At 44.0% G+C, this 16,948-nt stretch overlaps 1 protein-coding gene across 4 annotated transcripts in view; it reads right to left on the reverse strand.

The window, feature by feature from the left end:
- The window catches only part of ZBTB20 (zinc finger and BTB domain containing 20), a 294,745-nt gene that overhangs the window by 48,210 nt on the left and 229,587 nt on the right, over positions 1-16,948 (reverse strand). For 3 of the 4 annotated variants that reach the window (XM_014462714.2, XM_014462713.2, XM_023760656.1), the window contains exons 3-4: positions 15,927-16,027; positions 7,067-7,254 (exon numbers count right to left, since the gene is read on the reverse strand). Coding sequence is in view for 1 of the 4 variants with exons in the window: in XM_014462703.2 (XP_014318189.1) it covers positions 7,067-7,254; positions 7,633-7,643 (199 nt within the window). In the remaining 3 variants the exon portion in view is untranslated. Of the gene's footprint in view, positions 1-7,066; positions 7,255-7,632; positions 7,775-15,926; positions 16,028-16,948 lie in introns of those variants that run through there. The other variant, XM_014462703.2, reaches the window with a different exon arrangement.

The raw sequence follows: 16,948 nt of genomic DNA on the forward strand, positions 1-16,948 counted from the left end.
ACCCCATTTGTGCAGTATCTGGGAGAGCAATGTGCATGGTGTAACTCGAGGCCAGCGGCCATGAGGCCAGATCTGCCAGGGACCTGGGAGGAGTGCATGAGAGGACAGATTGCTAGAATCTGAGAGACAATGGGTCAGGGACAGAGGTCCAATATGACAAAGGTGACTATGGGGCTCCAAGAAGGAACATTTCTCAATAAGAAAAGTTATTCTAAACTTTGCCCATCAATAAATTATCACTAAGTCCCTTATAATACTTCCCTATGTCTACTGAATACATGGAAAGAAGGGCACTCTGCCTATTTGAAAACAAATGGGGATCTTGTTTTATTATATATTTAGAAAGCAAATGTCTCTAAAGGAGACATATACCTCAGCCCCGCTGAATTTTAATGACAGATAATTTTACCTAAATGCAAACTGTCCTGTGATTAAAATGAGGCCTAAGAAAGTCTGAGTATTGTAACTGAACGGTGCTATTTCTGAGAGCACCATGCTGTGTTTTTGCCTCTGTGGTTTTGCTTCTGTTCCTTCTACCTGGAATGCCATTCCTCCCCCCTTCTACCAGACACACACCTACTCCTTCATGATCAACTCACCTTCCCTATGAAGCCCTCCCCACTGCTTCACTCCCTCCTCAGGAGCTTGATAGTTTTTGTGTCTCTTAAACACTTTAATATTGCATTTGTATGTCCCCCTTTTGGATAACAGGTTTAGGAAAGTGTTGGGGAACTCTGTGAGTTCCTAAAATGAGGGACAGCATCTTGTTTGTGTCTTTACTCCTGTCCTACCTGAAGACTTGACACAGAAGCTGGGGCTCAATAACATTTGATGAATGAGTAAATGGAGGACGCATGACTGCATGAGGTAAGACTGACAAACAGAAATTACTGCATGAAGTGACCCTGGAAGACAGCCAATTAAATGAGCATTGTAGGGAGGGGCAGGTTTTATAAAAAGAGGAAACATTTTATAAAAGAGGCAAAAATCAATGCATTCCTAACTATACTAAGTCCAAATTCTAAGAAATTAAAGAAAAAAATCCTGACAATGAATAAAGGCTGGACTAAGCACTGACATCTCTAAACAAGAGGTTATCAAAAATAATAAAAAGAATGCCAAAGAGATTGTCTATCAATTAACTCAGAGGCAGAAAGGTGACTTTTTAAAAAGGGAAACACTACCTTTAAAGAAATGAAACCACACTAGCAGGCAAGAGGCTTGCTTACTTGGTTAATGAAACAGCAGAAAATCAGTTTAAACTGCTAGCAATGAAAAGGTAAATGTATAATTCTTTACAGGGAAGTAGAATGAAGAGGAAGGCAGGACAGTCTGGAGATACTGAGAGCACTCAGTTGTACCAAAGATGCTCTGTGTACTGTTTAACTGACAGGGAATCCACTAGAAGTTAACAGCAAGCCATAGGATAGTAACTGTCTGCGGCTAATTCCATCCCACTTTGACTCTCTCTCCTCTGCAAATTAGTGTGACCCCAAAATGTTTTCAGGATTGTCCAACGTGTCCTACATTCCATAAATACACGCTTTCAGAGGATGCTGTTTTTTGCCATGTCTCTATTACAGTTCTTCACAGATGGACCATTTTTGTCCTTCCAAAGTCTAAGAATAACTCGTTGAGTTATCAAGACATACCGAATCCAGTTCAGCTGCTCCTGGGGGATTCCAGTCAGTTTAGTCACATCTGCTGAGATGCATGCATCTGAATCCAAATGAAGATTCTGTTTGATTATACATTTTGAGCATTTGTGGAGGTTTTCTTTGGGGGGAGGCAAAATGTTTTCCATTTTTTTGGCACTCCAAACAGAGCTCTTTAGTCTTAAACACCGCCTTCGGAGCGCCCCTCCCCCACCTCCTTCGCAGGAACCCAATCTTTTCATGTGAGCAGGTGCGTCTGCAAGTTTTTGGAAGGTTTTACACTGAATCAGCTTTCTGATTGGAAACTTTCTGAACACGCAGTCAGATGTGCCAAAGAGACCTTCAAACTTGCTGGAGCAGTTTTCACTCACACAGACACACGTTCACACATACAGACAGCCAGAGCGAGAGTGAGTCAGAGCCCTGTAAACTGAAGTGTCTGTCTCAGAGGGTAACTACCACATGCAACCGAACTGAGCAAAAGGAAACGGCAACAGGAGAGAGAGGTAGTGACTAAACAGCATGGGCACGTTCCCCTTAGAGCCGAAAACCTTAAAGCTTTACCTGAGAGTTTAAGCTACACATCCTTTCCGTAAAAGTCTGTCTCATTTCCGAGTAAGTGCCCCAGCATTTACCCTTTACAACACTGCGCCTTCGAGTACTGCTACCAATTCCCTTTGCTCGAAAATTTGGTCAAACAGTGATTTTGAAACACTTCCTTCTCCAACACAAATAGGTCAACCGGATTCAAATCTAAACGAAGGACACAATGCTACTCTCTAAATTGTGAGTTTTCCAGCAAAACCCATACCTTACTTGATTCCCTACAATCTTTCTTTTCCAGTTTGAATATAAACTGAAAAGTTGTTGCAGAGTAAAATAACGCTTTTGCCTGAAGTCAGAAAAGTTATTAGGAGCAAAATCACCCCCCACTGGGCATGCCCGGAATTCCGGGGGAAATCAGCTTTCGTTGTTCTACAGCCCAGACCAGATGCTCTGAGGTGGCCAGGAACCTTAGTCTACGCCCACTTAGCAGATTTCTGGCTTTCTATCAGGGACTAAGAGGTTTATTTGCAGAAATGGATCATTTCCTTCTAAATATCCTTTACCCTATTTACATGCCTGCATATTCCTTCTATGTTGTTTTCCCCCTACAGCTTTACTAAGGGAATTAATTATCTAGAAGAACAGGAACATACAGTAAGTACATCTGAGATACAGGATGAGACACAGTATGTCATCTATTAGGCCTGGCTAAGACCAGCAGCTGATGCTAAATGGGAAGGAACATGCACCAAATGTTTTTTAATCACAAAGTTAGTAATTAATTGCTCTTTAAAATACATTTTATGCTTCTTTCTGTCTGTGTACATGAAATGCACATTTATTACATGCCAAAAATTACAGCATTATGGTTTAAATGTGATTGGCACGGAAGTCCGGAAATCAGCGTTAATGTTCCCACAGCAACTTTAATTCCGACCGTGTGCACATGCGGGCTGTAACGGCCTCCGCTCCAGGATCATACATATAGATGGTCTGGGCGGGAGGCTAACGACCCATATCCTCAACTGTAGTTACAGGAAGAAAACAAAGGCCATCAGCTGCGCGCCTTTCCACGTGTGTGGATAAAAACAATGTCCCTGTGCCCCGCGTTGTGTAATCAGAGATGAAAGAATCTGCTGTGAGGCCGGCACTTAGGGGGACAGTTTCTGTTGCTGTGGGAACCCGGACTTTGCACTTCCTGACTTTGGGGTAATTAAAATGTCAGCCTTAATGTGGCATTAATGGAGCTTGCCATAAAAAATCCTTTGTTTTGTTCTCTAAAAAAATTGCTTAAAAGTTCAAACTGAACCAAGTGTACTAAAAATTTTAATCTCGGGAACTTGGACGGGTGAAGCAAAGGGTTGGGGGTAGGGAGGCCAATGGAAGTGGATGGTAGGAAAGAGAGGGGCGAGCCCAGGAGTCTCCTGGCCAGCGTTTGGCCCCAGCAAGTCATGCTACCTGCAGAGCTAAAGTTAACCCCACCCACACAACACTTTGGTAATGTGCAAAGGTTAAATTAAAAATAAACAAAAACTGTGAATGCGTAAGTGCATCTTGGCAAGGACACACAAAAGTAAGGCAGTCTGATGAGTCCAGTGCAAAACATGGGAAGGTAAGCAACCACGGATGCCAGCTCCCAACAAAAGAAAGACAGCAGCATCCTGAGCCTACAGTCAAAAGCAGGAGCACTGCCCCAGGGAGGAGGCACCCCTCCACTCCTTCAAAGGGGCGCTTATTTTGGGGCAAGTGATATGGGAGAAATATGCAAGTGATAGTTCGGGTGGCCTCTGTCACGTGTACATGACTGTGCTAGGCTACAGCTTGCTATTTGACAAGAAAGGTCTTTCACTTAGAGAGCCTTGCCTGCTCTCCTGACGTGGTTTAGTCCTGTTTCAGCATTTGAAGGGAGAGCCTATTCAGTTTTGTATCCATTTTAAACCTTATCTCAGTGCCTTCCATTGTCATCATCTGAGTTTGAAACGGTAAAGAGGTGACAAACTAGGAGGTAATGGAGGAGTATACTAAAGGAAATTGTTAGTGTGAGTAATAGTAACCTTAGGACTAATTTAACCTCATCATCTCACAACAGAAGGCGCTTCTCAACCATATTCCTTCTTAGTTTGAACATTCCTGGGATCTTTGGCCAAATCTGAAGTGGCCGGGCAGTTACATAGTCAATTGAGAATGTCAGGGGTCAGACTTATCCTCTTCCCTCTACAATTTGGCCTGTGCCCTTCAGAGGCAATGACGCTGTGGCCTACCCACCCTTACTGGTCCATATTCAGAGCTGACTTCTTCTGTGGGGATGTTTATATATCGTGTTTTATAACCCACTCACCAAAATAAGTAGTTGCACATTTTCAAGATGCCCGTTTACAGCCTGGAATGCCATCTCTAGGCTTGGAACAAAGAATCCAGGCTGCCCACAGTGAGAGCAAAGCCACAGACATCCCTCAGTATCTGAATGAGTTAATTACGAGCAAGTCCTTCATCTGTCTGTCAGTTTTCTCATCTGTACACTGGGAAGAATTATACTGACTGACAGGAAATGGGCATTAAAGCATGACTAAGAATCATTTTGCTAAACACATGACAAATGAAACAGTACTGTAAAAATTCAGGCACCTGTGCAAGCTGGGCATACCACATGCTGGCGGATGTTTCCAAAGTTAAAGAGATAACAAGTCAAGGGCACTGTTTATAAATGCCCCAAATCTGTTAGTTCGAAATAGGAACTGAATATTTCACCTTAAAGAAATTAGGCTTTTAAATTAATCTAAGGAAAGAATGACATTTGAAAGTAAAAAGAAAAGAAAAAATCCTCTTGAAAGCAAGAACATCCAAAACTTTAACAGCTTAAAATAAACCTCTTTCCTATCTTCTCTCCAAATGGCCAGATTTCTGCGAGTTCTTCCTAAAAACAATTGTCTTCGAAGTGTAAGCTCAACTCAGGACAAACTACAATCCGAATATATTTGGAGAAAAGCAGAATCAATTAAACAACAGGTTGGAGCAGAGAAGACTTTCACATCTTAATGGCAAAATCAAACTGACTTCAAACAGCTGGAGATTAGGTTTCTCCTCCCTGTTCGGACACCCTACTGACTGGCCTCCTCGTCGCTGGGAACTGTACGGCTACCATGCTTGTTCAGTTCCTTGCACATCTCCCATGCTAACGCCAAGGCCTGCTCAGAGGATGCTTATAGGAAAGTACAATAAATGGAGCCCAGTGCCTCCTCTAGTTAGAAAAACACTTTGCTGCAACAGGGGATTTCTGGTCGAAGGCCATTCTATGTAATCTTCCCACAAGGTCTGGCAGCAAGCCAGGCGGGAAGGTCTGCACGCAGGAGCTCCAGGCCCTTGGCCACAGGAACAGGCTACCCTCCTAGTAGGCAGGGACAGTGCGCACATGTCTACGGGCACTGTGCCACACTGTTTTCCAATCCTTCCTGTAATTACTATTGGGCTGGAGACTGCCAGGCAAGAAGGGCCAAGGATGTTCCTATTACAATGGCCAGCAGAACACAGTCCCCGCTTCTGACCCCCAGGTTTCTCCAGAGAGGCGGCCACTTTGTACAAATTACTCTGGCTGTGGAGATCTGGATCTCCTTATTCTCATTTCATTTTCTCGGGGCAGCTGGAGTGTGGTCTCAGAACCATCTTCCTTCACCCCAACTCCACCCCTGGGTCTTGTCCCTCTATCTAGAGACTATTATGATGAAGCGAGGAAGGAATGCAATCTCTTGCAGGAATGAATTCACCTCTGGCCCTCTTTGCAGAATTTTGCATTTGTTTTGCCAGAATAATGACACTAGGAAACTTAGAATGTCATTTCCTAATTAATAATTTTTGTCTTTGTGGAAAGAATAAATGGAGTCTTTTTTTTTTTTAAATAAGACTTTTTTTTTGGTCATTTTAAAGAAGAATACGCCAGATTTCCCTAATGGAGATAAGATCAGAATAGTTGTTAGGTACTTCAAGACTAAAAGGAATATTCTTTGGGATTGGAACCCAAAGTTTTCCCATTACTTTCCTTTGTTAACACACATATATCTTTCTCTTTCAAGTATTGGGTTACATTGCAAAAAGAGAAAAAAGTCTCCTAAATGTGATTTATCAACTTTCTTAAAATAGAATTTAAAGAAGTGACTCCCAGATTAGTGAGAAGACAGCAAAAATAAACAGCAATGGAGTGATTTTAATAGCGACGATCTCATTAAGCTGCCCATTTCCAAATTTAGCCCGTAGGCAGTTTTTTTAATTAAAAAATATTTTTAACCTGAGTTTCTATTGGCTACGTGAGGCCTGGGTGGCTTCTGAATTCTTGGAAGCCATTCTCTTTTCCTCTGTAAATTTATGCTATCCTTTAACCACTTCAAAATAAATTAAAAACTGGAAAGACAGAAATTCAGCCAAGCTACATGAGACTCCAATAACTAATGCAAAGCTGATTTGTGTTAAGTAATTTCAAAATGGATGTTTCCTTGCATCTAACTGGCCGTATGAGATCCACATTTGGCTGCTCAATTAAGTCAAGGTGGAAAGTGCCCTTATTCCGATCCCGGGGACAAAAGAATTAGCTACACAACTTCACAACTTCTTTTTTTGAGTTAATGTTATGGGAGATGATGTGGTTTCTGTGTAATTAATCATCCTTTTGAGGCCAAATGGCTGGTCACCTGGTTTTAACATCCCGTTTTGAAAATAGAGATGTTGGCTGAAACAAAATGGTGGCAAGTGATTTTTGGCTACTTTAGACCGAATGGAAACAGCCTGCTCTGAGGGCCACTGAGCCAGAGCCAGAGCCAGGGGAGAAGCCCGCTCCACGCCCCGAGAAGACAGCGCCACTGTACTGGTGTACTCACAATCAGATGACCCGGTGTGAGCGTGAGAGTTTGTCAGTGAACGTGTTGAGTGGATGAGGGCTGGGTCTGGAGACAAAACAGCTTCAAAGTTCAGGCAGGGAAGGCCCGGCTTGGCGCTGGATCCACCCGGCTGAGTAATCTCATTCTCCTCAGATGCCTTCTGGTTTTCAGCTGTCTTGGGTTTCTTCCTGAAAATAAACAAAGGGCCCTTTGAAGGAACTGAATGCATATTTGGGAAAAGGCATTTTTAGAATCTGTTAAAGATAACTTGATTTTTTTTTCTGAGGGGGGATGGGAGGGAGTCCAGTATGTCCCTTGTTTTAAAACAAGCTGAATCTTGTTTTTTCTTTTTCTTTTCCCTCCAGTAATGGCCTAACTGGGAACACATGAAAGCATATGGGCCAAGCAAACAGCACCACATTTGGACTCCGTTGGCTGCATAAAAAGACCCTGTCCCGGAACTTTAGACAGCTTGAGCTACGTATGGCTGACATTATCCAAGAAGGCATCCTTTTTCCCCCTTCAGAGTTTTAACATGGTCTGGAAAAATACTAGTGGAGGTTTACCGTTCTAGCATTTGTCAGGAAGCTTAGAGACAGGACTCGTGGAGTAATGGGAGGAGCACTGGACTGGGAGTCAGGAGACTTGAGCTATGGTACTAGCTGTGCCTCTAACTTGCTGTGTGGCCTTGGGCACCTCACTTCACCTCTCTGGGCTTCAGTTTCCTCATCTGTAAAATAAAGGGCTTGGATTAGAAGGCCTTAAAGGTTCCTTCCAGCTTTAATTTCTCTTCATGGAACACATTATGAACATTCAACTTTTTTGCAGTTTTATTAGGTTTTATTTTAGATCAATACATAATTTCAAATCACAATCTAAATGTTCAGGCTGTACAGATGAGAGGGGTAGTAATGGAGGTTTTTGTTAAGGTAGCAAATGGACAGTGAAAAGAAGAGCTTAGATTCCATAGGTAGAGGGAAGGTGTCACTGGAGATCCTCTATTCCAAACTCATTATTCACCCAAAGCTTGAGATTCCCCCCCTTTTTTTTTATTTAGTGCATGAACTGCTTTTTAACAAGTTTATTTATTGATTTTTAGAAAGTGAGAGCAAGAGTGAAAGAGAGAAACATCGATTTGTAATTCCTCTTGTTTATGCATTCATGGTTGATTCTTGTATGTGTCCTGACCAAGGATCCTGCTACCTTGGCGTTACTGCGATGACACTCTGAGCAACCTGGCCAGGGCTTCATGACTCTTGGTATAGGAATGTGACAGGGTGTTTGGGATGTGATGAAGAGATTGGTAAAGGGAATTAGAAAGTAATTATTGCTAATAGTTATTTGGGGTTAGGAATAGGAAGCAAAAGCTAAGTTATTGATCAGGTCCAGTCTTCACTCCCTTGGACAATGCAACTGATATAAACAAATAAATGCTTAACTTAGACTACACATACCCTAGGTCTCAGTCAAATTGAATTATTAATCATACCCTGAAAATTCTCCCCAATTTTCTTGGCTCTGTGCTTCTAGAACTATATGCATGGTGACCAGAGAAAGTGCTTTCTTTTTGGTCGAAGATCATGTGTGGTACATACTCTGTTGTAAGTCCAGTTTCCATGTTTTCCTTATTTCTATAAGCGTAGCAATGAACTTGTTACTCAGAATATCTTCTCTTGGGATTTGCTGTGCGGGGCAGTTAAATCTGCCCTCACAGAATATGGTGTTCTGATTAGCATGCTGTGTTTCTGGTCCAGTTGGCTGTGAAATAAATCTGCTTTTCCAGAGGGCAGGAGGCAGAGGTGGGGTGGCACGGATGAAAACAGAGGGAAGCTTTCAGACATATTTTTCAGGATGGAGGAAGCCAATGTAAGAGAAGGAACAAATTGTAGCGCTTTACCCACTGTTTTTTGAGTGGGTAACTGTGGAACTAACCCCCAGATTCTGAGTGTCTACATGGACCTGCAATGACCAGGTTTCTAGGTTTTAGTTTAATGAGGTCCCCAACTCCTTTCTTTCCCTAAGAAAACCAGCAGCTCCTCTAAGGTCCTTATTTCTATTACTGCTGTCTGTCCCCAGGTTGGAAACCCCAGGGTCACACACCTTCCTCTGCCTTAAAGTCAATTCATCAAGTCCCGACAATTCTGCTTCCTTTATATATTATCATCCGTGTTTCCATTCCATTTCCATTGCAATCGCCCGAACACTTTTTATTTGGAATGTTGCTCACTTCCTGGCTCTCTATTCTCCTTGACTCCTAGTCTCACTTCTTGGCATTCACTAAATCTGAGGTGACCACATCAGCCTGACCCTATTCTACCTTAGCTCACATGCCCTACATGTTGGCCATCTTGAACTCTCAAATTTTGTGAATATTTCCAGAATGCCCTGGGGAATCTTCATCCTTGATCAAGTTATTTCTCTTGCTTTGAATGCCCCTATTTCAACTCTATTGAAATCCTATTTACCCTTTATATTTATTAAATGTTGTCTCCATCTTATAACTGTCTTGATTTCTCTCTGCCAGATAAGACCTTACTCTCTGTCTCTCAAATTCTTCTTCCTCCTATTTTTCTTTGAAACACCAAACACTTTTTCCTTATTTTATTTTACTTACTCAATTTTGTTGCAATTATGTACTTATTAGAGGCCTGGTGCACGGATTCGTGCACTGGTGGGGTCCTTCGGCCTGGCCTGTGGGGATCAGGCCGAAACCGGCTCTCCGACATCCCCCGAGGGGCCCTGGATTGCGAGAGGGCAGTTCTTGGGTGACACACCCCAGAATTGGGCTCCCTCCTCTCTGGTTCCAGGTGCATCACCTGAGAACCACTGCTGCCAAGACACCGCTGCTCAGCAGCTCCTGTGTTGAGTGTCTGCCCCCTGGTGGTCAGTGCGTGTCATAGCTACCAGTCGGCTGGTCAGACGGTCACTTAGGCTTTTATATATATAGATTATCCCTCCTCTAGGACACTGTAAACTCTGAGGGTTAGGAAATGTCCTTGTTATTATTGAATTCTCTGTGTTCATGCACTTTCCCCCTCTTCCTTCCCTCCCACCATTCATTTATTCATGTATTCTTTTCCAAATACTTGTTATGTGGCTATGGTGTGCCAGCGTGGGTTAGGGAATAGAACAAGCCTGGTTTCTACCTTCCCAGTGTTTGCTGTCTAGTGTGTACTGTTAAGCCAATAGCTTAGACACAGCATAATTCAATATATACTTGTTGATAGAATGAAATGGTGAATAAATTAAAGTATATTTTGAGAATAGTCATAGTCTGAATCCCAATTAAGTTTGCTACTCTTTATACAGCAGTGAAATCTACCTTGAATGGCTGCTTTTACTTTGAATCCATGAAGGGCACTCGGTAGGAGTAGGGACATTTTGCTCACTAAAGTTAGGCTGCTCCTCATGATTCATTTAGATACAGGGATGAAATACTAATGACAATCACAACAGAAAAAATATTTATCCTGGCTGCTCTTAGCAAGGCCTACACTAGTTTCAGATGTGAGCTTTCAGAATTAAGGAAGTTCTTTCAAAAATGAGCATATGGCCAACATTACTCTTTTATTTTTAAGATTGCACAAATTGTATTATTCTTTATAAAAATGCCCTTGCTTCCTTCCCTAGATTTCACCCAGCTTCCTACCTGATATCTTGCACCACACCCTCCTACTTGTTATCTTAAGGATCACCTTTGGGGTACATTCAAAACAAAGAGGCATTGGGGTCATCTCTATGAACAGAAAGTACTGAAAACTGAACCTTAATTGGTTCATACCCCCATTTGCCTAATATCACTTTACTTGTCTGTATGCCATTAGGCTGTTTCCCAGCTGCCAGAGAGCAGAGAGCCACTCAGTGTTCTCAGAAGCAATTCATTCCCATCCCACCTTCTCTGAAGGTCCTTCTGGACTCCTTTATCCAGAGTTGAGTAACACTGAAATATAGCCTCAGTCTATGTCTACAAATACACAGGTGGGTTATTCTGACCCTATTTTTTCAATTAATAGTTTACTAAGAAGGAAAAAGCAAGTCCTATAGTAATTCATTTAAAATACCTTCTTTGGTTGTGTGAAAAATAATTATACAAACAGCACATCTGAGGACCAGTCTCTTTCAGCCCCTGTGGCTCTGCATTCCCGCCCGGAGCCATTAGAGGGCAGCAGCACACTGGCTGGCTCCCGGCAGCCTTTTGGAGAGGCACCTCCCCACCAGACCAGAACCTTCCTCTCCTGGTCACCATGCCAAAGGTTGCTTTGCCAAGCTCTGGCCGCTAGGCCTCTTTCTTTCTTTTCAGCGCTCTCTCCCTCTCTCTCTCTCCCCGCTACCCCACTCCCCTTTTCTCTCTCCCTCCTTCCCTCCCTCCCAGTGTTAAAATTATACACTCTGATGAAGTCGCCCCTCAACCGGAAAATGAAAGCTCCAATGAAAAAGTTAGACAAGCCAACAATAACAAAGAAAGAAACTGGGAGAAAGGGGAAAGGGGGCTGGTGAGGGGGAAGGATTTAAGAACAAGAAAAGGGCAGATGTTTTGTAAATATATGCAAAGCAAAACTGGGTGTACCCTGAACACTTCCACCGAGAAACAGACCAATCATTGTGCACTTCCTCCCGCCACTCTGGTGGGAGCTCTGCATTAAAAAAAAAAAAAAAAAAAAAGTGTGGCTGCAGGCACCTGCCTTTCAACGGTTAGTTCTGACATCCTGACTGAATATCTCCCAATTGTCCAAGGAGAACAAAACCATTTGATCTTCCCACTGCAAACATTTCTGTTAAGAGAAAAAGACTGCTTTAAGGCTGGGAAGGCATTCTAAGGTGACTGGCAGTTGGGTTAGCCAGCGGGCCCTTCTGGTTTTTAACTCTCACTGTGCTGGCCCTGGCAACAAGTTTTGGACTGAAACATAGCAGTGAGAAAGGCTGTGGAGGATGTTGGCTCTTTCCTTACTAGACCATATTGTATGTGGAAGGAAATATGCATTAAAACATATTGATGAGATGTAGGTATCATGCATGTGAAATGCATGGAAATTAACCAGAGAGGCGGCATTTCACGTATACATTTCACACTTCTTCGCACACATTGCGCACATACAGTGATGGCAGTGCTTTCTACAACATATGGAAAATAAATATTTTATCTGTGTGAGCTCTTATCAGTCTCCAGGGGCTTTGGAGAGCAGAGTGCTCTCTTCTATCTCCCTCTCCCAATTTTCTCTCCGCCAGGCTCCCCCTCTCCCGCACATTAAGCGTGCCTTCCACTCACCAGCCTGCTTGGATCGGAAAGAATTAGTGAGAACCTCCTCTGGATGAATAATTACTCAGTCATTAAATCATGGTCATTTAGACCAGTGATGCCCCGCCCCCCCATCTTTTTGGACTTGTAACCATTTCCTTACGCTCCTTCCCAACAGTGCCTCGGGGACGGCTTAGGGAATGTTTGGGTTTGGGGGCAAAGGGCAGGTGGAAACAAGGCACCCAGTGAGAGTTGGTGGCAGGATTGTGTTCTACCACCTCGTAGCTGTGTGCCCTAGACAGGCCACTCTGCATCTCTGGGCCTCTGTTTCTTCACTGAAAAAGTAGAAATAATAATAATACCTTCTAGGGCTGATGTGAGAAATGAGATAATTCATGTCAAGTGGGTGGCACATCCTGGCACATGGTCAGTGCCCAGTGATGGTAGCTCTTTTCACAGAGAGTGTCATTTCTATGGTTCTGTCTTTTCTGCTATAACAGAGCACTTCCTTTATGTTAGTAATCTTTTTTGTTCAGTAATCTTTTTTAATATATAGATTTGGGCAGAGGCAAATGGGCTGTAATTGTAGCAAAGGTGGAAAAAATGCTGGAACAAGCACCTCCTCTTGAGCGCTATGATCTCACTGTATTACCCTCCTGACACCTCCTGTCTGCTCACATTGGTCCTGCTGCTGCTGTACCAAGAGCTATTCTTCATGCTGAGGCTCGAACAGGCTACCCTTGGCCTATGGAAGCCCATCAAACCTGAGCACCGTGGTCTATTCATTAAAACCAACCTTTGGCACTCTCTCATCATGTGTTCTTACAATTTACTCTTTCACTACTTGGTCTAATGTTCTCATATCAATTTAAGATGTTTTTGTGATTAAAACATTTTATTCTCTCTCTTTTTTTTAAACTTGCTTGGCAAGGCTGACTTACAATGTTTTTCAGTGTATATCTCCCCCACTCTATCAGGCAGGATCCTGGCAAGAAACAGATGGTACACTCAAAGGTTTGAACTGAAGAGAATTCAATGAAAGGATTATACTGAGGTTCATATGAGGTTAAGGGACCCTCAAGGGATGGTGAGCATCAGGGACTAACAGCGGTGGGAAGCTGTTAAATCTCAGCTTTCAACTGTTACCCCGAAGGAGCAAGGAAAGGGGTGGCTGGGAAGGAGGCTGGGTTAATAATGCCTCGACCTCACTCTCCTCCCACTCTCACACCTCTTGCTGATCTCTCCTTTAGGTCAAAGTCAAGAGGGAGCCAGAAGAGAAGACAGCTGGGCAACGGAGTTCAGAAAGGTCAGCCTCTGGGCCACAAATCAAGGCAGAGAATGGTTCTGGGGTTTTGTTTGTGTCCATCGGGGATGGAGGGAGACTAATAGACATGTCTATTCTTTCCCTCTCCGTTTCTTCACCCTTTGCCTCTCAATCTTACTTTCTGGAAGGAAAGACACAGCAAAATAAAAGGGAATCAATTCTCTTTTAGTGTCCACCTACCTATTTTGTCTACTTGCCATTTACAGGAGAAGAAAACTGAGTGTAAGCTTGACGACAGCAGGTGCTGGTGTTTGTTTGCTGCCATAACTCTGCTGTCTAGAAGAGTGCCTGGCACATATTAGATGTCCAGTGAATTTTAGTCGACTGAGCAAATACACTCATCTCTGCTGGGCCAGACACTACATATACATTCTCTCATTTAATTTTCACAACAGTCCAGGCAAATAGGCTGGGCCACTGGGCATGCTCGTCCAGGTGGTGTGGGAGTGGGTAGGTTTTAAAATCTAACACTCACCCCCTTTATACCCACCCCCAAGCCTTGAGACCTGGCCCAGGGCATTGACAACCCACAGGAAGGGACACAGTTTTGTAATTAGTCCACATTTTTATACTTTAATCACCTTTTTGCTTTTTGCACCTAGCAGGTCACTCTAAGTTTTCGCATTATTTCTCTTTCATATATGAGGGAGCTGAGTTTCTGAAAAGCACAGGCTGCAAGAATGGGACCCAATCTGTCCGTTCTCTAGGACCTGTGAAATGTGAAAGCAGGCGCTGGCTTTCTGCTCAGGTGAAATACTTTCAATGGCAGAGCAGACGCTCACTTGTCGGCTGCCTGGTGATTTTCATGAAACCTTAGGTCCTGATTTCTGGGTCTGGATCTCGGCTCTATGCAGCACAGGGAGGTGGGAGTGGTGGAGACGCTCTCCTCTCCCAAAGGATACAGATACCTCAACACCTGCCTGCGTCCCAGTACTGCTGTGCTACCTGCACTGGCACAGTTATTCCGGGATGAAGAAAAACTCAGAGAAACACCTGATGTGGGAATCCTAAGGCACACCTTGCACTTGAACATGAGGATGAAGGAAGGTGCTCACACAAGTACGTTCCTTGCATAGGAAGGAAATGAAGAACTCTGTTTGATCTGGTGTCACATCTTCAGTTCCTAGTCACCTGACCCCATTGTACTGCAGAGCCCTCCGATGGCTCCCTCTCCATTTGGGCAGGTGGCCTGCCTGTCACCTGCACGTCCGCTACCATCAATCACAATTCAGGTGGCAAAGCATTCAAGGTATAAAGCAATACAACACAATACAAGACAAGACAAAAACCTCTGGCTTTATCCCTTTGGGTTTGATATTTGCCAGAATAGCTATAAAGACATAGAAAATGAAAATGTGAAAATCCTACCTGAAGCCTAGGAGGGGCGTTAGCCTCCCAGGCTTACCATTTTCCACTAACAGAGATGCCTGGAAAATATTATCCCATCACCTGCCTCACACCATATCGGAGAATTTGTGACTGATACATAGAGTAAGTTTTTGTTTCAAAGTGTGAAATTAGGTTATTTTGCATGCATAGCCTCTAAATACTGTAAATGCCTGGCTTTTCTAGTAAGAAGAAAATAAAATAACCCCAAATATTCATCTGTTATTTTTAGCAATGATTAATGAATACTTTATATCAATCTCTCATCAGTGTCTTCCTATAGGCATCCCACCTCCTACTCCAACATATTTCTGTACCGTGCCTTGCAAGAGCTGTACTGCTCCTACATACATGCCTGTTACAGAGGGAACTAAACCCAGTACACAGAGCTATGCATTCAGATGGCAGAGCTGAGCTAGATACAAAGGCTGAGAGATGTGGCCTTGGTCCCCGAGAGTAACAAGGAGGCAGCAGCACAGGCACAGAGATGCTCAGGCAACAGATAGAAATGGGCAAGGAAAGCAGGCCTGGATTTGACCAGGGTGGCATGAAGCTCCAGGGAGGTGCAGCAGAGTGTCACAGTGAGGTGGCGAGAGGCCAACAAGTTGGGCAGGAGCTGCCACTGCTTCAGGTAGAGGTGCAGATGAGCGAGCAGAGCAGCACCACTCATACACAGTGCGCTCAGGTCCAGCTAGGCGCAGCCCCTGGAGAGGAGGGCGCGATGCCGCCCAGGCGCGCACTACAGGTTGGAAGCTGAGAACCGCTGCAGGCGCCTCAGGACTGAGTCCGATTACCTCACTGCATCCAACAGGTGAAGCCATCTAAAATTTCATCTGCTTTTACAATTGTGTGTTTTGTTTTTTTTTAATTAAAGTGAACTAAGAGGCCTTTCATTGGAGGCATAATGTACTCACAGTAGTTTCCAAATAAATGGTGTCACTCTTCAGGTAAATCACTCCAAGGCTTGGGCCTAGTGCAGATGTTCATTGGGGCAGGGGGCAGAGCGCGGCTGCATCTAGATCAGAGGAGAGACAAACAAAAATCAGGCTGTTAAGTGGACAGGTCATGGCGATCATTTCTTCGGATAAACACAGAACAGCAGGACTTGGTTGAGAGGCTGGTGAGCACCTTGGCACCAGAGGAGGCAAGTCAGGGAAGGGGCTGGAGAGGATGTCCTCCAGGTTCCCTTTTTCATGTTTCTACCTGCGGGCCTGTCTGGTCCGACAGCATTGGCAGCCCTGGCAGCGCAGGTGGAATTGATTTTATGGTTCTGAGTTGGAACCACCCTCTGTGGTGGAGGGTAAGGTTTGGGGAAGAGGAGGGAGTGTCAGTCAACTTTGCCATAGCCTACTCTTCTTCAGTGTTCCTGATTCCACTGCAGTCTCTCTCTCTCTCTCTCTCTCTCTCTCTCTCTCTCTCTCTCTCTCCCTCTCTCTCTCTCTCGTGCTCAATTCTTACCTATTTTCTTTTTTTAAAAATGTTTTTATTGATTTTTAGAGAGAGAGGGAGAGGGAGAGAGAGAAAGATCAATGATGAGAGAGGAACATCTATTGGCTGCCTCCTGCACAGCCCCCACTAGGGATCAAGCCCGCAACCCAAGCATGTGCCCTGACTGGAACGGAACTGGTGACCTCTTGGTGCATGGGTTGATGCTCAACCACTGAGCAACACCGGCCAGGCAGCTCTTACCTATTTTCAAGACACCCACTGACCTGGCCATATTTCTGAGCTCTTACCTTCTCTGCACCCTTCACTGCAAGGCTCCATGTCCTCTAACCTGTGGAGTTCAGCCTCAGGAGCTACTGAATGAACTACCACCTGTCTCAGAGCCACAACTCAGAGGCCTTTTCCCAGGTTTTGCATCTTTGGCCACATTGGGCTGAAATGATTCCTGTAGCTCTCCTCCCTTCTCATTGGGACCCTGTGTTACTCTGAC

The sequence above is a fragment of the Myotis lucifugus genome, unplaced genomic scaffold (genome assembly GCF_000147115.1).
Source record: "Myotis lucifugus unplaced genomic scaffold, Myoluc2.0 scaffold_188, whole genome shotgun sequence".
NCBI classification, from domain to species: Eukaryota; Metazoa; Chordata; class Mammalia; order Chiroptera; family Vespertilionidae; genus Myotis; species Myotis lucifugus.